The sequence below is a fragment of the Lepisma saccharinum genome, chromosome 1 (assembly GCF_977018435.1).
Source record: "Lepisma saccharinum chromosome 1, izLepSacc3.1, whole genome shotgun sequence".
Taxonomy (NCBI): domain Eukaryota; kingdom Metazoa; phylum Arthropoda; class Insecta; order Zygentoma; family Lepismatidae; genus Lepisma; species Lepisma saccharinum.
Window position 1 is genome coordinate 210,219,343 of NC_139229.1, and position 23,331 is coordinate 210,242,673.

Sequence of the window (23,331 nt, forward strand, 5' to 3'; positions counted from 1 at the left end):
CTTCCAAGGACACATCTAAACTAAGGCCACAACATCTCACGGCAAGTTTCTAGCAGTCTACTTTCAGTGACACTTTTCTTTTTTGGCCATGAAAGATCCTAGTGGAATTGCACACCATACGTGCCAAATTCTCGTTTGGATGTCGATTGGACTTGAGAAACAGGTTTAACAGACTGTTATGGCACGTAGAGCATTCTTTTGAGTATTGGCTAATAGCTTGTCAGAAAAAGGCTTAGTTGTTTGAGATTACCATGTGTATAAATTGGTGTTTGGCAGGTTGATATTGCCAAGCACTTCCTGAGTTGCAGCGTTCCGACAAATTACCCAAGCACTGCTTTGAAATGTACACATGTGAAAAATAAAATGTATGCAAGTTTCTTACAACTCTGTGTCCATCAACAAAATTTGGTAGAGAATCTTTGTACTTATTTACAAAATAATTCTGGATACACACAGTGAGTAACGCTATTACAAAATTCTGGTTGTGTACTGAACATGACTCATAGTTAAAAATAAAAACGATAGTTATATTGCAGAGAAGCTAATCGTGATTGGATTACACTTTGGACATGTTTAGCGCCACCGAAAATGGAGGAACAGATAATTTTGTTACAATCTGTGCTGTACTAAACTTGCTTTCATCTTTGATGTATTATTCTTGTTCTCATTATTATGACTGATATCAAAATTAGGACTTGAAAACAAGGGGCAAGCTAGCACCGTAGCGCCGCCAATGTCTTGATGCCTGAACATATGTTCATTTGATTCTTCTAAAAATTAAGTTAACTATTTTTGGAAGGGAGGGAGTAAAAAGTGCATTGGGTAGTTCGGAAGTGAAACTAAGTTGGTGCATGTAACATTTTTGTATAACGATCAACTTCCACATTTAGGACAAAGGAGAAGATAAATTAAAAGTGGAAAAGCGTTAACTATTCTTCCGCAATGTTAACACGAAACGGGTAATAAAGACACATGTAAGGTAAAAAGAGCATTCAGTGCATAAATTAGCATTTTGATCACCTCAACAACATTAACATCACGAGGTCTATCTATCCCCCTATGCTAATTGCAACGGCGTGGATTAATGCAGTACCCGTGACCGTAGAAAATGTTAACTGGGAGTGTTTGCTCGAGCCTTGGGGTTAGCTCGGATGCTTCTATTGTTTAACACAGTGACAATGAGGCAGCTGGGTAAATGTTTAGCGAAAATTTTGCAAGCTGGAGGGATACCATCCCCCCGCATCCCCCTCACTTCGAGCACTGCCCGCGTCTCGATATACCTGGTCGTGTGCAATCATTTCATAACCATACGGAAAACTGTCTCCCAAGTACGTATGTTCATGCCTTAGTGGCAGCTGTGCTATGAGAGTATGGGCACATTACTATTTTGAAATGTACAGTGCTTTTCACGGTCAAGTCGTCAGTGGATCGGCGGCTAGCACGCCGGGCAGTGAGAGCGCGTCTGCCGGCAAACTGGATGTAACATCCGCGTAACTGGAACAGATAGCTAAGTAATGAAATAAGCTCATGCAATTACATTGAAAGTTACAATTAAAATTAGGACGTGCCTTGTTACAAGAGGTATTGGATATGTTGTCCTCCTGCATCCACAAATTTTTACGGCATTTTTTAGGAAATTTTCACTAACTCGTATCAATTCCTCTTCCGAAATTGCTTCAATTTCTTTCCTGATATTTTCTTTCAATTCTTCTAATGTATGGCTTCAGGTTTAAAAGCTGGGTATTTCGCCACGCAGACTTCATGGAAATGTCTCTTTTTTGTTCAAGGCGCCGGAGAGATTTGTGAGGAGTATGTTCCAATCGTGCCTCAACGTCGCCTAGTTCTCCTCAGTAAGCACACGCCTTTCATCCTTCACTTCTTATCAAGAACTGACCGTTTTCCTAAATTTGTTCACGAGTTTTCGAACACTATCTTTGTGTGGAACAGAAACATCTTGGAATTCTGTTGCAAAACGCATTCTAACTTCCCTACAAGAATTCGTAATGACGTAAGAGTCGTACATAAAAATTCGTTGTTTTAAATTGTACGGATAGCGTGGAATTATTAGACTGCAGAAAAGCACTAGAAAGACGTAAATTAAAACAAAACAATATAAAACACTTGTTAACACCTTAACACTTCACAAACATGTGCAAACAGTAGCTATCTGAATATTGACGCACTGACGCGTCCAGTGCCATGGTCAGCGTAAAGCTGTGGGTCTGATTTCCGGCAGACGCGCTCTCACTTCCCGGCGCGGTGGGCGCCTCTACACGGACGACTTGACCGTCAAAAGCACTATATTATTACATTTCTTCTTCATTACTTCCAAGCAAAGAGGAGGTGGCAATTAAATAATATGTGGAAATATGGCAACCTGATATATGTTCGGGAATAGCCGTTTTAGAAGCGCTACCTGAGGCTAACACTTCTTTTACTCATGAATTTTCATGGCAGAGAGGAAATGTCATTGAAATATCCAAGGAAGGTGGCAGTGGCGGCGATTGGGTTCCAAAACCGGGGGGGGGGGCAAGGTGCCAAAACTGGGGGGGTAAAGACAGTATATTTTCATTTGTAGATAAGGTTTAGCATAGTGCGGGTGGCAAAAGTGGCGGGGAGGCAACTGCCCCCGTAATGGCCACTGGAAGGTGCTGATTCTCGTTCAACGTTCCCCATCAGCAAACATGAATGCAGTGGCAATGACCTTTCGTGTGATAAACTCAACAAATAACCTGTAGAAGAATTCAAGCCACTCTACAGAATTCTGAAAAAGTTTGGAGCAGTGTTTACAGCAGGCTTGAGGAACTCGCTTGCAGTCGCTCAGGCCAGAAAGCGTACCACCGCCTGCACACTGCAGTAAGCAAGCATAGAAGGAGTGATGGAGCGCCTTGTGCGTTGAGAAGTAGAAATTCTGTGTGGGTAAAGGCTTTGTCAGTTTCACCGAACAACTTCCTGTTTCTTCTGCCTTGATTACAATACCACACCGCACCATTACCGTAGAATCAGATGACGAGAGCCTTCCCACTGCACGAACGCAACCGACGAAGCCTCCAGCTTAGCTCACTTCCTCTTTTTTACCCCTCTTACAACGCTACACGAGAGATCTCTTTTACAAATATGGCGGGTTGGAAAGGTCTAGATCCTTTCGTACTAATGAGAATATTACCAGATCTCCAGCTGATTGGTTATAGCATTTTTTACTGAACAGATTAATGAGTATAAGTTATATCTATCACAATTCTTGCATATACTGGACACTCCTGTAGCTCTGAGTGAGGGTAGATGGGCTGTGATGAATTCTCACAGGATGAATAACTTTTTCCTATCTTGCCAGGACGTTAAGTATAAGGACATGAGAAAAGATTGATTGATTGATTCGTTTGCTTTATTTTACTTCGCTTTTTGTGCAACTTTTCTCTAATTTGCGAAGATGGGGATGAGTGATGACATGATGATGAGTGATGATATGATGAAATTGATGAATGGACACTCACAAACATCCATGCCCAGGCCGGGATTCGAACCCGGGACGCGTTGTAGCGCGGGACATGAGAAAATAAAAAGACGACATGAAGGAAAAGTAAGTAGGATTACACTTGGGGAAGAGTGACTTATCAGGAAGGTAAGAATTATGAACAAACTAAACAATCTCCAGGACCGAGTATCTAAGAAGAAAATGCAAGAGCATTCAAAGTTTTTATGAAAAATGTACCGGGTGTTTCGCTTAAGACTATAATAAAATAAATTCTTATATTATCTTTACATGATTTATTTACAAAATTTCTTACATGTATACACAAACTCAGAAGATAGTTTTGTTACATGCTTAGTGCACTTCAACACGTGCACCATTGGTGGCAAGGAAAATGTCTAAATGATATTCTATCTCAACCCATACATTCTCTGGCATTTGTGGCGTCACATTGTCGATTGCAATACGAAATCTTTCGCGTAGCTACGTCTGGCAGCCATCGAACATTTGTAACATACACTTTGTACTTAAAAAAAAGACACTAGAAAAAGTCGAGCACAGTAAGGTCTGTCGTGTCCTTCCGTTTCGTCTTATCCCATTTCGCCTTATTGCGTTTTCACCCCCCCCCCCATACAACTTCAAATGATTTATGTGACACGAACTTTCTAAGGCGAAACGGGACATCCCATTTCGCCTTACACACAAAACATTTCCCACCTGGGAATATTATCGACTTGGTTACGTTAGGTTAGGTTAGGTTGGTACCCATTGAATGCCTTGATGAAGCTTTCCACACGCGATAAATTCACGTTATATCAATGTAGCATGGTGTTTTATAACATTAATAATAATAATGACCCTTCATGTCGATAATAGTCCCTGGTGGGAAATTTGTTTGTGTGTAAGGCGAAATGGGATGTCTCGTTCTGCCTTAGAAAGTTAGTGTCACATAAATCACGCGAAATTGTATTGGGCGGGGGGGTGAAAACGTAATAAGGCGAAACGGGCCGTAATCAGGTCTGGTAACCGTGGTGGCCACGTCATTAACCGAGAACCTCTCCCAGTTGATGCTGCATCGAGGAAACATCGGACTTCCCTGGCAAAATGGAGGGCTCCATCTTGCTGGAAGATTGTTCCTTCTGGAAGTGAAGATAAAGCGTATTCCTGTAACATGTCCATGTACAGATTTCAATTCTGCAAGTGCTAAAAGACAAAACACCTTCTGTTGTGGTGTCCGCATGACGACTGACGCCTCGGCAGTTTGAACGATTGTGTATACTCTATACGGGGAGTCTGTGGAGCATAACATAAAGGCAGAGGGGGGGGGGGGAGCTAGTGGGCGGAGCGAAGCAGGACACGCTCGTCAAACAGCTGGTAACTGCAGTCGCTTTGCCTCTCTCCACGCAATTCTGTTCTCTCTCATGCATTCATGGCCGAGCCGTATTTGCGCAGATTTGATCTTGTTCATTTGCTTCAGATATTCCCAGGATAAAGCGTATAGCTCCATGCGCAACCTCGAACAGCTCATTGCCTTCAACTTTTTTTAGTTACTCTTCATAGTGCAAACTTTCAATCATTCGAACAAGTTGTTTCAATGTTACGAATTTTTCTTTTATTATAGTCCTAAGGGGAACAACCTTTACGACAATTAGGGCAAGAAAGTGAGTAATAATCAACAAGATGATAAATTTCATAAAAACGTATCAAAAATTTCTGATACTTGTCAGACATCCACTGATTTTTCAGTTTTCACACACTTTCGCCACCGTACTTAAAATTATTTAACCATCAATTAACGAAAACTTCCGTTCAGCTGCTAGCGAACTTGTATTGTCAGCAATAACAATTAGTTCGGTACTCAATTAAAATGCATTTAAGGTGTATATTTGATTTCCCCAGTGTTACGACGATACCGCCAACACCAGCAGGAAAAATTAACTGGTGTCTTGTAAAAACAAAAAAAAGATTACGCACGGTCGGGAAAAGGTAATTAAATCATTTATTTCCTCCAGTTGCGATTAATGCTTCCTGCAAAACTTGCGCGGTACCTTTATCAATGTCGCTCCTGTTTCTAACCGAAATAAAATTTTCAATTACAGGAATTGTCTGAAAGCGACGGGCGACATCGATCAACACATTGTAATGACGATAAGATGACTATCGTACAGGATGTGCGATACGCATCGCTGAGACGGTAGCATTAGACATCTTCATTTAACAAATGTTTCTGTCGGTCCTTCGGTGTGTTCATTTGTCGCATTATGGTAGCGGCGACGCGTATATTGATAAAAGAAAGAAACGACTTTCGCGGTGCAAAAATTATCATTGCAAATTGGTTTCGCGAACGCACAGAACGCTACGCTGACTTCTGCACACGGGGGTCCGGAAAGGGCTACAGCCCCTACTTAAATATTAAGTAGATGTGAAAATTTAGTTCACAATACATCGCACTAATTACTGCAGAAAACGAATAATTACTAACAAGAACACCACAACTCGATATATAGATCTTCTTTTTCGGCTACTCAGTACAACCTATTTTATTTATATTTAGAAAGTACTAGAGCATTGCGGATATACAGGGTGGGGTAGAAAAACCTGATGATTTTTAAAATGATATAACACAGTAAATTTCGTCTTTATTCATGTGTTAGCCATGCCATTATTATTGAAAAAAGAAAAATTATTATTTACACCAACATTTAGTGTTGTCCACGGGACGAGACGGGACAGGCTTTTAAAAATTCGAGACGAGATTGACCATGTGTCATGAGACAAACGAATATTTTCGAGACGAGACAGCATTTCCACGAGACGAGACAGGCCAAAGTCTCATCTCGTGGGCAACACTACCAACATTATGTGCGGAAAATAACGAATTGCAAATGGCGCCCATTTTGGTCTACACACTGCTGGAGTCGGTCGCTGAAATTTCAAATCACATTTTGCAGCATGTTTCTCGGCATGGCGGCTACCTCCGTTGAATCGCTGCCTTATGACCCCACCACACAACGCGACGCAAGAACACAACAATCGGCGGTCTTTTCTTTCCCAGAAAGGGGAGGTTTCAGCAACCGACTCCAGCTGTGGGTGGGCCAAATCTGTGACACGCCATTAAAATATCCATTGGATATCCACAATGTCCAGATCAGATCCATAATATCCATTGGACATTCATTAGATATCCAGTTAGGAATATCTAATTCTGCATATCCGTTCGATACCCGGTAGAGGCACATGGTTCGGATCCCGCTTTAAATTGTAGGTCCAGTCCCGATTAGCCTTATGTGCATAAAGCGGACTTGAAACACCAACTCAATCTAATTCTGCATATCCATTGGACGCCCATTGGATATCCAGAACTGGATATCTAAAACTCATCCTATTCTGGATATCCAATACAGAGCCATATGAGGCTCCATCAGGTAAGTAAGTTTCTCGTACGGCACGGGTAAGCTAAGGTTAATGTAACACGACCGCTTCCAAGGTAAACCCGGGTGCCGCCAGGACCAACTGAAACCTCTCAAAGTAAAGCTAGGAAATGCAGCGACGAAGCCAACGACCGGCTGATTAATTACTTTCAGACAACTCGATGGAATGCAGGCTTCGATCGGCGGCCATCGCTCAATCACCTGCATCCGAGAAGCTGGTGCTTTTGTTTCCGATTGTTCAGAACAAACACATGAAAGCCCTCCCTTCGTATTTTCAAAAGCTTTTGTTGCGCATTGAAGGGTTTTCCGAAGAGGTCTGGTAGGAGGGGATGCGATTGGAATCCTTTTGATGCAAGCGGTCAAAGGAAGACTCCCAGACAATCACGTGGTCGACGGGGGAGAGAGAGTCGTCGAAATTAGGTCCTTCCCTTTTGTTCTACGGATGCAGAAGTAGTATGTTCCGAAGCGTAAAAGGTGCATTTGATCTCCATGTGATGAATCAATAGTCATTCCGAATCAAGTTTGCACCCATAGTGATCATAGATTCGAATCCCGTACTCAGCCAACGGTGATTCCGAAAATGTTCCTATCTGCCACAAGAATGGGTGCAAAATCTTCCAAACCTATCCACAAGAACATAATCATGAGTAGAATCTGGAAGTAAAACTTAAAGTAAAAGGTAATTCCAAATATGAAAAATAGGCACTAAAAAGTATAAATTTACAGCTTATTCACATTTTTTAAAAAAAATCCGAACAAAATCTTAGTTGCTTAACGCCTGGGAGTAGATCTTGAAATAGCATTTGAAAATGTAAACTAGAACATAATGTTACTAATTTTAAAAAAAAGAAAAGACAGGAATTTTCTCTGACAGGAAAACAAATCACACCTTATATAGAAACCAGTAGTCATAATAAAAGTGGACGAATAGAAAAAGGAAGCAGCAATGAAGAAAGGTGTGAGACAAGGATACTCTGCATCATCACTGATATTCAATTTATACATCAAGTAATCAAAGAAAGAAGTAAAGAAGGAATTGAATGTCGCTGTTATAAGTCCAAGAAAGTGAGATTAGCATTATCCGATTTGGAGATGACATACCAGGTTTTAACCAAAGAATAAACGAAATGGAAGAAGTCCTTTAGAGTGGTTATAAAATGAAAATATATGTAAAGAAAACGAAGATAATGCTCAACAGCAGCAAGCTTCAGCTCCTAAGAACAAATATAATCAAAGTACAGAATAGAATCGATGAAGTGGAGGAACGTTTGCTATTTTGGGAGCACAATAATTAACGATGAAAGATGCAGGAATGATACCAAAGGTTGAGAAGAGCTTTTAACAGAAGAAACGATTATAAACCTCCAGGAATGTAGATTTGGCTCTAAGGAAGAGATTCCTAAAGGCATTCATCTGGAGCACAGAACTATGTGGATTCGAAATGGGCAGTATCTGAAGTTGAAAGGAATAGGCTAGAATGGAAGGCTTCGAAATATTGTGCTACAGGAGAACGTTGAAGTTCAATGGATAAACAGAGTAACAAATGAAGATGTTGTGCGATGTGCACAGAGCAATAGAAGCCTGTGGAAAGCGATTGGTTAGATAAGATGCAGGATGGTGGATCATCTCCTGAGACATGAAAGAATAATGAAAACAGTAACTGAAGAAAGAAGGGAAGAGAAAAAATAGATTGACAGTCCCAGGATGGAGTATAACAAACAAATCGATCAAGACGTGATCTAGGAAAAGTGCAGACAATGAAGATATCAGTGGAAGAGAGGAAATGTAATAAAGTAAGGACAAGAGAATTTGCACAGCTCCATTCGGTAAATGCGAAAGTACTGGAAACAAAGGACAAAGAAGAAATAAGAGCAGATGGAATATAAAGTGAGCAGGAGAGCAAGAGGAGGTGATTAAAATTCTCGAATGGGGAAAAATTCAGAGCAAACAAACCGCAGTCTTGAACACGTAAGAAGAAGATGTTAGGTATCTTACATTTCGTTATCGGCGATAACACTGAAACATGCTGATTGTTGCGCAAAAAAGGGTTATAGATAAATAAATTGGTATGCAGTACACTGTTCCGTTTAGCAAGTCACGAAATGACGCAAATTTGGTATTTTATGTAAATTTTAGAGTTTCTCGAGTATTTCACCACTTTGTGCGCGATTGTAGCAAAAAATACTATGAAAATCGCATATTGATGTCTTGCCTCCAATTGGATTGGTGGGCTATGCTTGCCATATTTTTGTACACTACCATTTTTTCACTATGGTATTTTGAGTGCAAGTAGCCGTTCAAAGTACTTGAACATATCTTTACTAACTCAAATTCATTTAATTCATTCATAGTTCTTCAGGGAGTACTAAAGGCGAGGCATATGCATGGATCAAAAAATAACATTTTATTTTATTGCTGAGTACCGCTTGTGTTTTTAAAACGCAAATGTTTAGGAAAAAACACCAAAAAGTGAGAATAGTAACACTTGTTTTTGAAAATAAAACAAACATCTAGGTTCATACTGGAAACTTGTTGTTTAATTAGCTAATGTAATAAAATTTCCCCAGTTTCATCGTAGCTCTTATGTGGCTTTTGTTATTTTGTTATTTGTAAAAATAAATGTCAGTAATGTTTACTACACATTATGGACAAGCGCATTATTATGTATAATATACTGATTTCTTTGGATTTTGATAAGGACTTTGGAAGTAAGTTTGTTCTTAACTTTCTCCGTAACAAATATAACAATCTCCCAAATTCGCGATAAATGTCACAATACGAAAATCGGTCCACTTCACTACATGCTGTTACATGTTAAAATGAGCTTCCTTTTTTGTCGTAGTGTATTTGATTGAATATTGTTATTACTATTTTGTCCTTATAACTTCCATATACTTGAGTTTTTAGGCTTCATATTTCTAAGAAACTACGTGAGTGAAGGAAATATTAAATTACAACCTTTCTATAATTGATCTAGTACACTAAAAGCTATACTCTGTGTCTATTTGGTTAAAAAGGGATGACCTGAAATTGACGGAAGACTTTCGAAATACGGGGTTAGAATAAAAATATACGTTTGGTGATATACGCAACCAAGGTTGCTTGGTAGCAAAATATGATGTGTTGTTAGTTACAGTAGCACTGGTTGCCAAAGGAAATGTCAATTGGAACCCGGTGTAGTTTGAAGAGTCTCAATGTGATCTCTTCGCTTAAGAAGATTGTGCAAATACACAGTGTGTTTTAAGTTCCTGTCAACTGGATTTTGACCAGACATAACTATGCAATGACAGGTGGCAGATGAATTGGTTGACGTACTGAAGTTGACATGTTTCTCGATGTTTCCGAGGTTTATCCGGAAAATAAAGTATTTCGGATTTAGTTACTTTAGGTAAATCCAGACGGTGGGTGTAAACGGTGATTGCTTGATGTAGATGAAGCACCTATGACTAGCCTGAACACGAATCTAGAACCTTAGGAGCCGAAATCGTGGGTTTAACAAAGTCAGTTATCGGCCACCCCTGTATAATACTAGGATCCTGAATTCCTAGAGGGCGTATTCTCCTCGCTCTTCAGGCCATGAGAGAATCTTTCTTTCTCTCTCTCTCTCTCGCTCCCAGTGGCAGCAGATCTTCGCATCTCGCCCAGTGTTCACTCCATTAAAAGCAAAGCCTTGGCAGGCATTCCTCAACCCGTCCCCTCCCACTCTCTCTACTGCCACAAGAGAATGCAAGGCGCGACAGACAAACTACCAGCACCTGCCGATGTCAACCTGTACGCGCACTTTGTTTGTCAACTGTTACTCACTCTCTTTTTCCCCTCTTCCCAACACTCTATTCTTTTCTGGACTCCTCTATTTATATTGTGTTTCTTCCTTCCCCGCATACCTTCGACACCCCTCCCGCACCCCATTTTTGCCCATCGCCTTTTGGGATATTTGGAGCACGCGACGCAGGTTGAGCCGGTGCCATGAGTCAAGCGGGCACCGTTTTTGCGAACGCGCGCGCCTCGATTATCCTTCAAATATAGTGGTCAGTTTTGTGTATCCGGAGCGAGCCCCGAACGTGAAGACTTCGACGCTAAGAAGGCTCGTCTGTGAATCCCCGCGTGCCGTGCAGCAGCTCCTTGCAAGTCGGCACGTCATGGAATGCGACCGCTGAAAGCTGAGGTGAGCAAGAACCGGCATTGACTACCGGGAAACATCTTGACAATGACAGCGAGCTATCCCGGTGGTCCCTCTCGCAAACCTTCCGTCCCCGCGACGCACCGCAACGCACCTAAATCCCTGTTTATAAGCTGCCCGATCGACTTCTGTTACTTGTCATTTCAGCACGACGAAGCGCGTTCTCATCACGTGCCTTACGTTACGTTCCCTCCCTCTTCTCGGGTCTGCATTTAACGTATCACGGGGAACACTCTTTGCATTTAGGTTCGGCATCCCGGGAATGGCGCCGCTATCATTGGGGTGGAATTTTGTTTGAACAGGGAAAATCTCCACGGTGACAAGAACAAGATAAACTCCCTTGTTGTGTCTGAGCTGCGCCGAAGTCAAATATCAAACGAAATAAAAATCTCAGGGTATGTGCCTAATCGCCGTTACGTCACCAGGTTAATTTATCTTGAAACACTAAATTAACTGTATTTTTACTAATATAACTTAATGAATTCCTTCTATTATATTTTAATACTCCTTAAGTACTTTGATACGTATAAAATTCAACAGCCAAGCTCAAGTTTAAAAATGTATTCCCCTCCAATGCCCAAATTGACTAAAACAATTATAAATTGGTGCAAATATGTTTCTACCTTGATGGATATTACTATAGGTATATTAAATACAATAAGTACTGCGAGTCCTATTTTAAAATTTACTCTTTTATCTAATTTATTTTCTTTTCTGTTGTCCTATCCTGATTCACCAACGAATCAATATAGTTACATTTGAAGATCTCGGGTGTAAAACATGGTAAGTGACATTTTGGTCATTTCTGAGTTCATTAAGAAAAAAGTTTATTAGAAGCTACACTGTAGATAAATTGTTTTCGTGTTGTGTTTACTAATTTTACAAGGCTTCACTGAGTCCAATGCAAATTGTATGACATGGCAATTTCACTCATAAATTGAAGGATGGCACATTTTACTTTGTAACTAAAGAGTAACCAAAATATCACTTACCGTGTTTTACCCCCAAGGCTTTCATTTAATAGAATTTCAACTACAGTCTTTCAATATACCACACTGTATAAGAAATTATGTGTAACATACATAGCGCCAAAATATATTTCCAACGCATTCCCATAACATCTCGTGACTAAGTGTCAGTTTTGAAGCTTTAATCTTACATTGATGGGCAAATAGCACTTAAATATCAAAATCTACTGTATTTTCAACCCCTGTTTTCAACTGATGGAAAAAGTTAAAATCTAAAGTAGAAAACACGTGAATGAGAAAAATTGAATACAAAATCAATGATGAGAGTTTGTAATTGTAAATAAGAATTCAATCCAAGCTTTTTCAACAATTCCTATTTTTCTTACTTCCGGTCGCTTTTCTGCTCCTTTAGAATAATCGCAACATAGAGATTGCATGGCCATTAGATTAAATTGAAGAATGGACACACGCAAAGAAATATCCACGACAAGATCAGTACTCTAACCGAGAACCTTCGGTGGCAAGATGTCACCACGCTAGGCCACCAAGGCAGTTCAAACTTGTTACAAATGAGGGATAATTCTATTCCATGTCTACAAGGTTTCGTTTATGTAGATGTTTTTTTTTTATCGGAAACGTGGAGTTATGCGCTTTACTTACTTTGGTTTCTTTCTCTCCCCCCTGCAGTTCGGAGTCCAGAGGCCCTCCACGTCCTTGGAGCAAGCGACCGCCGGCAGCTCGGAGACGGTGTTCGGAGGAGGGTCGGCGGCCGTCAGCTCCGCCGGGACGCCGTCGCCCGTCTCCACGACTCACTCCCTGACGTCGCCCCACACGCCGGCCTCGCAGATCGGCACCAAGGAGTCGGCGGCCGCCAAGCTGGGGGAGGCGGACGAGGACGAACGAGCGGGTGCCCAGTACGTGTCCGCCAACTGCGTCGTCTTCACGCACTACTCCGGCGACGTCTCCTCGGTGGTCGACGAGCACTTCAGCAGAGCGCTCAGCCAGACGGCGGCCTACGCGGATCCTTCCTCCAGCAAAGGATCCGCTGGGAAAGGTAAGTCCTTGTTCGAATACGAGCTCTTGTCATTTGGAATAAACAAACAATGTAGTAATACAATTCTCATGCTGCGAAGGTATGCTTCTATTCGCAATTAAAATTACCACCCGTGCCCGCCCTAGTGTCGCTTTATTTACAAATTTCATTTTGTTGATTTCACGGGGTGGAAACACATGGAAATCTTTCACTTGTTCTGCCTACCTGATGGCGTAGTGGTAACGTCGTTGCCTTGTAATCAAGGGGTCCCGGGTTCATTACCCGGTGTAGGCACATTGTGGTTCGAATCTCACTTTAAACTGTAGGTCCAGTACCGATTAGCCTATCTGTGCATAAAATGGACTTTAAAAAATAATTCAATCAACAGCATAGTGTTCTACATACAGTAGTTCCTGAAAATCTCACCAGATGGCATATCGGTTAATTTTAATCGCGATACCTGCACCACCTTAGTATCCGAATTTTCCAGCTTTGACTCCATCCGGCTTAACTATCACACCATAAAGTTATGAAAGGGTTAGGCAGGTTAATGGGCAATAACAAGCAATCGTTGTTGTTCGTTTTAAGTCCACTTCATGCTCATGCAGGCTAATCAGGACTGGATCTAAAGTTTGAAGTAGGATCCTAACCACTGTGCAATGTGCCATTACCATGCCCTGATTTATATACCTGTACCTGGATACCTGGATACCTGGATACCCTATACCTGTAAAGGGTAAAAACAGTTCTGGGAAAGTTTACAAAATCAAATAATTGAAATGTTGTAAAAAAAATACAAAATCTAGCTATCTGACATAATTTAGCCTAAAACCTAAGTGTATATTTGAAATGTATATCTTGGGGTCTGACAATGTTGTTAGCCACGGACCCCTACATATATAATACGCGCCTAGCCTCTATCGGAGAACGAATAGATGTAAATTCAGAGACTCATTCAGCCATAAAGAAATGGCGCCCAGAAAGCGTAGTGGTAACGTCGTCGCCCTGTAATCAAGGAAGCCCAGGTTCGATACCCGATGGAGGCACATGGTGGTTCCTTAAACTGTAGGTCCAGTCCAGATTATCCTATCTATGAATAAAGTGGACAAACAATCATTCAGCCGTCTAGAAATGGAGCCCAGAAAGTAACAAAGTGCTGAAACGGTTGATCGATAAGCTAACTGGCGACGAAAGAAAACTTCAGCTGCTTTATTCCGCCGCTTTCCATATTCAATTAGAGCTCTCAGCTTTGGTGTTCCTGTTATCGAGGGCGCTAGCGTGTTCGCCCGTAATAAGCGACGCCACGTGACTCTCCTTCAGGTGATTGTGGATGACTTACGATTTGATAGCGTCGTATCGACGAAACGTATAACGTGTCGTCTATTTTTATTCCCCCGTTTATGAAGTTAATCCGTGCATTTGTTGCTAAAGGATGGTAAAAAGCGCTCTGAATCGGGGGTCAACGTACGCGTCACAGTCCTCACACTGTTTTACAACCATCTGGCATCGAAGCGCAGGTGAGAAGACCCTCCAGAAATTTGCGAAACCCATTCATGCATTATGATAAGTAGGGGAACGGAAATACACAAATTCCTTACATGTTTTCAACGAAAAGTAACGAAACGTTCGTATTGTAATTGGGGCTCCGTCAAACTTACACACACACACACACACACTAAAAAATAATGAAAAATAACATAAAAGGTTAAATATGTAAAAGTAAATTAAAACAATATTTTACAACCTTTTGATGAGGAGCCGTTGTAGGTTTTTATCGATGAAGGAAAACAAAGTAGCAACGAAACGAACTGATCGAGAGAAAAAAAGTGGCGGTGAGCTTCAAATAGAGCTGAAAGGAATTTTTAGAAATTGTGTCCAAGCACGGACAAAGGGGACAAGAACTAGTTCCTGGGAACATGGCCTAAATATATTTATTTATTTTAGTTGAAGACTGAACCGTACAAATTTAATTTTATGAAGTAACCTGATTGAAATTTGTCATCGTAATGAATAGTGTAGGTAAACGGTTGAGCTACACGTTTCAGTCTGGGTTCAGGAGCGGATGTCGTTCGATTTACTGATCGCACCGAATCAGATGTCACTCTGTTCCGCACCACGGACGAACCACAAACGACAGTAAGAACTCTACATTTATTTTTCCAAGACGTTTTTAGTGCATGTATTTTTTTTATTTAGCTTCGCCTTTCTGCCTTTTTTTTTTTTTTTTTTTTTTTTTTTTTTTTTTTTTTTTTTTCTGAACGTGACGCTTATGTGAAATTGATGAAGGGGCACTCACAAAGAATGCCGATGACAGGCCGGTATTCGAACCGGGACGAAATCGAAAGTCGACCATTTAACGATCTCGGCCAACGGGTCGGCCCAGACATTTTGTTAATAATAACAAAACAAACGTACAAAAACGTCACAACTCTCTCACACAAGATTTGGATAACTTAACTATGAGTCAAGTCTTCATAAACCTGGCAATTTTTCACGGTAAATCAAATTTACCTAAAAAAATGTACCACTCTTTACTCGCAAATTTGTTCGGTCTACAAAACCGATATACCAGCTATGATGGGACTCGAAGTAGTGGCCACGTGATACTTGACAAAAATGCTTCTTGGTAACCCTCGATCTATAAGAGATTTCCGTAGAAAATTAGGCGCAAAATGCAGGCTCGACCAGTACTCGAACCCATGTCTTGGACATTCTCTGCCGTTGCTCTACTAAAAGCAAGTAAACAAAATTAGTCGGTGTTATCATATATTCATAAACCTAAACCATTTTTTCTCCTAGAGTTTAATCAGGACGATGCAGATGAATGACGAAACATAGGAAACAATATACACGTTCATAATTCGCATGTAATGCAGATCAATCAATAGCTCTTGACTTCTCAGAAACCATACTTTGTAATGTTTTTAAAATAAAAAGCAACCAAAATGAAGTGAAACTTGAAGCACCAACCATACTACTAAATCTAAGCGGGATTTAAAAAAAAATCAAATTAAAAATGCGCTTTAACATTTACCACTTACTATTTACAATATTAATTCATAAGATTCACTTTTCAGAACTTTGATTTCAGTCACTTATCTCTAGTAAATTGCTACAGCTCATCTCAAGGCGGCGTGTATAGAGAGAAAGGAGAGAGTAATTATAATAAAAGACAAACGTTATGTACATTAAAAGATATGAGATAACCTGAAAAAATATCCTTGTTTCCATCTGCGCAATTTCAGACAAGTGAAACCATCACCTGTGGTGGAACTGGAATATGCAATTTGTATTAAAAGAGCAAATTGGTGGCTACATATGTAATTAATGCTTTTGAATTTAGACACCTCTTGTAGTACTGCCCACGCCTCTCTAGTTAAGACAATATGCCACTGGCTAGTAACAGTTGCAATGTCATTAAAGTGAAACTACAAAATATGTAATTTTAGCCATGCATTCTGCAAGTGGGGGAGTGAGTACGGAAACCACGACCGTGAATAATTAAAACCTACAAAAGCAAATATGGCAACGATAAAAAATGATTCATTTGAATCAACTTTGTCACTGTAAACCGCAGCTAAAATCTAATATTTTTCCAGAGAGTAATTCCTATTTTGTGACCGACAAGCAGTTTCCAAATCCTGAACAATTTGCTGATTGTCAACTACGTTTAGACTGGACAATACTTAATTGAAGCCGACGAAATTAAAATTAACAATATGTCCATCTTTCACTTTGACAAGTAGCACCATTTGTTATGATGAAAAATCAATGCACCTATTCACGTTACGGGAGTGGTTCATTTTTGTCTTCCTGTTTTTACCAGCTCGACTTATCTTTTGTAAGGGAGAAACAAATTCAAATTGATGGCAATTTGAACTTTATTCGCCCGAACGCTGCCGTAAATTTAAGCGAGTCAACCGCACAGCTCTCATAATGCTATCGGACGGGGACAATGTGCGTTCACCCAACCACAATGCGTGTTATTTACTTTCTGGACAAGTACATTCGATTCGTAATACATCGATGACGTTTTCAATTCCCCCCACAACGAAGCAACGAGGGAAAAGTGAGCAAGGAAAGAATGCAGTCAATGAAAGTGCCGTGTTTCAAATTGCGTGAAATGGCGCGCGCGATACTTCAAACCTTTTGTTCTTTTTTCCCCCCCAACGCAACAGCAGCGCCGCGTCGCGGACAAAGTTGGCAGACATCCAGGATCCCGATGAACATTCCGACGAATTTCTGAATATCTCCCGTCGCGATGAGCAAGATTACTCGTTATCATCGTAAATGTATGCTTACTGAATATTCTCCTCACTTAATTATGCTTTTTAATTAATGGTGGCGCATGCTTGTCGGTTTTTTTTCTAAAAGCCACCCAGTTCAAAGGAAAGCAGAGGACATATATTTTCCCCCCCGGCAGTGCAGCTGACTAGAAAGAAGTAATTTAGTATATTTACTTCTTGCGAAAAGAATGGAAATTTGTCACTGCTTGTAATTCTTCTTATAATAATTAAAAACCATAAAAATTAGAATTTAATTACGCTGGCCTACATATGTCTGAATTAATTATTTCCTATGACACGAACAATTTTTTCATTATTCTCGCCCAAAAAACGCAACGCGAGAATAAATTTGAATACGTAACGTGCAAAATGAGTACCCGCATGTTGGTGTGGTACGATTGTTTTGCGCATCTAACTGGTAGGTAATAAATACATTTGTATTGTATGAAGTTGTTTTCTGTAAACTCGCAGTTATAGTTATGGAGGATAATCCCGGGGAAGAAAAGATGGTCTTGAATAGGATTTGATGCAATGACCTTTTAACGCCAAATGATTTTTTAATAAAATTAACATAATACTGAATATATCTTGTATATGGGCTTCCCCTGATGACATGGTGCTAACTTGTTGCCTTTGCCTTGACGCCAAGGGGTTCCGGGATGGAGACAATTTTCACAGTAGTTCAGATCCTGCTTTACACTGTAGGCCAAGTCTATCTGAGCAGAAAGAAAACTAAGAACAAATTTTGACCAAACTTTTGTTACTAACTGCGTATATATTTCCTCTAAATTGAGGACTTTGCGGAACAGAATGAAGACACTTGCTACTCCTATGTTTCAATAATAATGATAACTGCTTTGATTAAAATAATTTCGCATAGTTCGTTCATAAGGCAGGCTAGTAAATAATATTTTAGTGTTTAAACTAACATAGTTCATAAATGTTTGTGTAGCGTTCAGTGAACAATAAATTATTATCTATTATTTGAACAGTGATTCTATTGTATATTTCTCTTCGAAATTTAAAATTATAGCATAACACCTGGATTTCACCCGAAACTTATTTATCTCCAGCGCGGAAGCTTCTCAATAGATTGAAAGGAAAAAAAATGTTCTTAACTTTACTGGAAATTCATACTGTAGTCCTTTTAGTAGCAGTTAATATTTGATGGCACTGGATACACGGGGCCTCCCCCATGGCGAAGTGGTAGCGTCGAGGTCCTGTAATCAAGGAGTCTCGGGTTGGATTCCCGGTGGAGGCACATAGTGGTTCAGATCCTTAAACTGTAGGTCCAGTCCCGATTAGCCTTACTGTGCATAAAGTGCACCAAATCAACCAACCAAATCGTTGACTGACTGCCCACGAGAGACACGTAAACGATTCTCGGGGTGGGTATATTTTGGACAATGGCCTGAAGCTCACCCAGCCTATAATCAGTGCGTACCTAGAAGCAAACCTAAAGGTTAAAGGCTCCTGGATCGTGGTGCTGATCACATCACATCCAGTGTAGCCGACATCGAGCATCCCTGTCCCTCCCTTCATGCACAGTGCGCAGGGGCGTTATTGAAAGTTCATCTGTCTGGAGAACGAGTGTGCTCTACAATGCCACAGAAAACCGTTATAAAAATATCGATTTAGTCTGTTTATTATATTTTAAATTTAAAAATGAAGTAACGAAAACACTCAGACAACGCTTATTGAAATATGTTACATAACCGTATTACATTCTCTGTCAGTAACAAGAACTCTCTATATATCAGCCTGTTGGGCTCATTAACTTATATAAATAAATGTAACCGATTCAGTGTCGGCGATTGGGTTCCAAAACTGGGGTGGGGCAAGGACAGATAAGGTTTAGCATAGTGCGGGTACAAAAGTGGAAAACAGTGGGTGGGCAACTGTCCCCTACGCCTCCCTAATTGCCGCCACTGAACCGACTAATTGAAGCATACTGAATATTATTTTTCTATTATGACAGAGATTTGTTAAAATTAATTTTATTTAAATATTTCTCCTTTCCTTTTATGTCTCCTGAAATATTTTTAATGTGTTAATTTGAAAGATTGTGTGTGTACGCACTACGTTTGGCAGCCATATTGCAACTTTCACTTTGTAGAGGGAACGTTTAGTGAATTGACGATATAATGCTACTTGGGCATATCAATAATATTGTAGTTAGGAAAATTGTAAATGAAGAAATGACATGCCACATTTTAAATTGAGTAGTAAATTGGTGGAGAAAGCATTATGCTGTTTGGCTGATGTCTGCTTTCGTATTGTGAGCCTGCGCCCCAGAGCTCGGCGGGTGACATTCGAAGGACATCTGGCGAGAAAAGTAGTAACTATACTGTTCGGGAGCTCTTCAATTCGGACGCCTTCGTCGGCGCAAATGTGTGACGGGAATGAAAATAACGCCGCGATTGTCGAATCGGAAGAAGCCTGTGGTGTACCTACAGGTAACACGCTATGAAGCCAAGGTACCAGGTTTTAATTCTAGTCAGATATGGATGTATGTATCACTGTGTTCGTCTTTTTAAACATTTTTTCATCAGTCCATCAGTCGCGATTAACAGAGGAAGTTGAAAAGCAACGTAACATAACTGAAATAGAAATACCTATGTAGATGAAAGGATCAATTTCCAGTTCACGTTACATTCTACCAGAATGACATTTCTTATCCAAGTTCCATCCCACAGGTCTGAAATTGTATCGTGTTTCTTCATGTCGACCTGCTTGGTGGAATGGTTATCACAGCACTACGAAGCCAGTGATCCGGGGTTCGAATCCCGGTCTGGGCATGGGTTTTGTTGTGACTAGCCAAAAGTGGCAGAAAAGCGACACTATATAAGAAAAAATCAAATCAAATCGGTTTCATTATGATCAGAATGCATAATGATGATTGACTGATTTGAGTCCATTATATGCACAGATAGGCTAATCGGGACTGGACCTACAGTTTAAAGTGGGATCCGAACCACTATGTGCCTGCACCGGGTATAGAACCCGGGACCCCTTGATTACAAAGCGACGACGCTACCACTGCGTCATCTGGGAGGCCTGCATAATGATGAATTATAGGCCATCATTTGATGTTAGTTTGGTGGAGGAGGGACTTTTAAGTCCAGGTTTTGCATGATTTGCTACCAAAAAATCCAGGTATACCAGTGGCGTGCGGTGATAAATCAGGCAGGGGAACAGGTCACCTGCACTTGCTCCCCATCGCATGGGTGTCTTAATATAATACAATAGATCAAGTAAAATTCAACCCTTATTGAAATGTCAGAAGTGACAAACATGAGGCACTTTAAAATTATATGACAATAATAATTTTAAAGCAAATGTGATATAATATAAAGAAAACATTAAAAATAAAATTGTTGATGCGCTACAAAGAAAAATTTGATATAAATTTGTGAGTCATCAGAGAAAGAAAATAATATTTTGTCGTGACCTGTTTCATCTCTTTATTCGTAGATTAAGTTGACGTTTTTTCATAGAGTTGAGTATTCTTGTAATTCAAACTTTCTCAATCCAATAATGGCACACAGATGGTTGAGTTTTTCATGACGTTCGCTAGATTAGTCAGGGTGGCTACTGTAGGACCATAATAAAATTCAAGTATAATTCCCGGTTTTCAAAGGGAACTTTACAAAAATTCAAGCAGATGTTTTCTCTATTTCAAACTAAGGTTTTACAGTCTCTCACCACCCACACACATACACACAAACAAATACTTATATTAACAATATATGGTTTGTGCGATTCCAATGAATCCAATAATTCTAATTCACTTGGACGGTACATATATATAATTTAAGGCGCGGATTTTACATTTGTCATTTCACATAGCTACTCGGCAGTGGCGTGCCCAAGGGGGGGTTGGTAGGAGTTATACCCCCCTTTGGCCCAATATTCCTAAAAAAGGAACGTCAATGGTAGGAAAATATGACAAAATGAGGGCGGACTACCGAGAAAAAGTATAGGTAACCCATCCCTTACAAAATTCCTGGGCACGCCACTGCTACTCGGGACTATAAATACATCTACAAACACAAGTCACATATGTTACGGGAAATAGTAATCTACGAAAAATTGTTAATTCTATAAGAATTTTAAATTTACCTAATCAACTTCAAGATATTTTATCTTGCAATAATCTTCAGTCTATCAGATGGATTGTTCTTCAAAGAACACTAACAAAGCAAATGGATTGAGAGAATTCTGTTTTATTTTCCACGCAGCTTTATTTACCTTCCTCAATAAAAATAAAACCTAAACTGTGAAAAACTTGTTTCAGGTCATTAATAAATATGTATAAATTCAATGGAATTGGGATTTTAAAAAGTTGCAATTTTTCATGTCTACAGAGAAAATTTCAAGCAGAATTCACGCACAATTCCCGGAGCCAATAATTCACGCATAATTCCCGGAATTCAAGAAATTCCCGGTGAGTAGCCACCCTGTTAGTAGAAGTTGTTAATGTGACAAAATCCGACCTGTTCCAGACTCCCTTCTCAGGATTAAACAAGGACAACAATATAATTTGCCACTGGTAGAATATCCAGCTAATAATTTACAGAGTTGTAGTAACTCGTTTGAAAATGCTCTGTGTATGATTTCGTTTTAGTTTTTAATTCAGTTAGAATATGTGTTGGTTTGTTGTATTTTCTGCAAAGTTGAATGAACTAAAGGCTTTCGTCCTCAGCCGGTCGATCATACAACACTCGCAACATTCGCTTCTTGTCCTGCCACTGCATGCCTTCAAACTTTGGTCTTGGGGTTGGTGGAACAGGTGGATGTGAGCTGTTCCCTCGGAAGCTATTTCCCAGCTTTTAGCCAAGGCATTTAGCAGACGCTTAGACTGTAGAAGATTTTTCCAGTTCGTTATGAATGTCAGACGCAAGTTCTCAACAAGATTAGGAAGTTATAGACTTTCTACACTCAAATGTATCACTTGTGACGCGATTAAACTTCAGCACATAGCAAAAACTGGAAGAAAAGCGAATCCGCAATATCTCTCTGAGGGAACAGCTAGAGTGTTCAGCTTCCGTGGTGCCGTGGGGATAGTTTACCTTCGCGCGTGGTAGGAAATACTCGGCTTCAGACAGTAGAGGGCATGATACTAAGAGACCATGGTAGAGCATGGGGTGAGAACCTTGATGCGTTGGGGGTAGATGACGTCAACATACGTCCAGCCACGGTGAAAGATTTTCTTCAGTGTTACTTTTGGAAACGTTGATTTCGAGAGAAAAGTGTTCTTATTATGTTAATATAAATAATTTAAATAGCCCAAAAGCGCAGTAAGTAGGAGGGAACAGCCTGTTCCCTCTGTTCCATGGAGAGACCGCCACTGAGGTATACGTATCAGTTTGAGGGTGTCACGTGCCAGTTCCGACGACACAATGAAAAATGCAAGGAAGAAATGTTTCCCGAGAGCGACGATAGATGGCAGCACGCCATATAAAGAAGAGCAGAGTTCATTGTAGAAACTAGGAGCGGAGAAGAGTCATTATATACAATTATTATAGTAAATGCAAAATACATAAAGGAAGGGTATAAAAATTATAGAAGGAGTGAATAAAATGTTGTAAATAGCCAATTAAGATAATTAAGAATATGCTCGTATATAAAACATTTAGGAAAGTTAATAAGTGTGCAAATGAATTCAGAAATGTATCCTTTTTTATCCTAGTGATCAAAATTTGATTTAATACCTCTGACGAGGAGAACATCCTCAGCTTTTGTGTTTGTCCGTCCCTCGGTGGCGCTGTGTCCAATTAGACGCCCCGAAGCATTTACGGTTGCGCTCCTTATTAGACTCATTGGGCTATAGGCAGCGCTTGCTGTTAGCGATCCTGGGCTATTCCCCTTTTGGTCGTTACATAGGAGGTGGCGCTACTGTCAGTTTAGACGCCCCTAATCTTTCTATAAGTATAGCTTGTGTTGTTTGTATAATGCCAA

General features: G+C 40.2%; 1 protein-coding gene across 2 annotated transcripts in view; it reads left to right on the forward strand.

Annotated features, from left to right (window-relative positions):
• Window positions 1–23,331, forward strand: part of LOC145991537 (protein vestigial-like) — a 116,538-nt gene that overhangs the window by 51,231 nt on the left and 41,976 nt on the right. Inside the window, exons 1-2 of one of the 2 annotated variants that reach the window (XM_083127572.1) lie at window positions 10,936–11,068; window positions 12,739–13,105. In XM_083127572.1, coding sequence (XP_082983698.1) covers window positions 11,048–11,068; window positions 12,739–13,105 — 388 coding nt within the window. In that variant the 5' untranslated portion in view covers window positions 10,936–11,047. Of the gene's footprint in view, window positions 1–10,935; window positions 11,069–12,738; window positions 13,106–23,331 lie in introns of those variants that run through there. The other variant, XM_083127565.1, reaches the window with a different exon arrangement.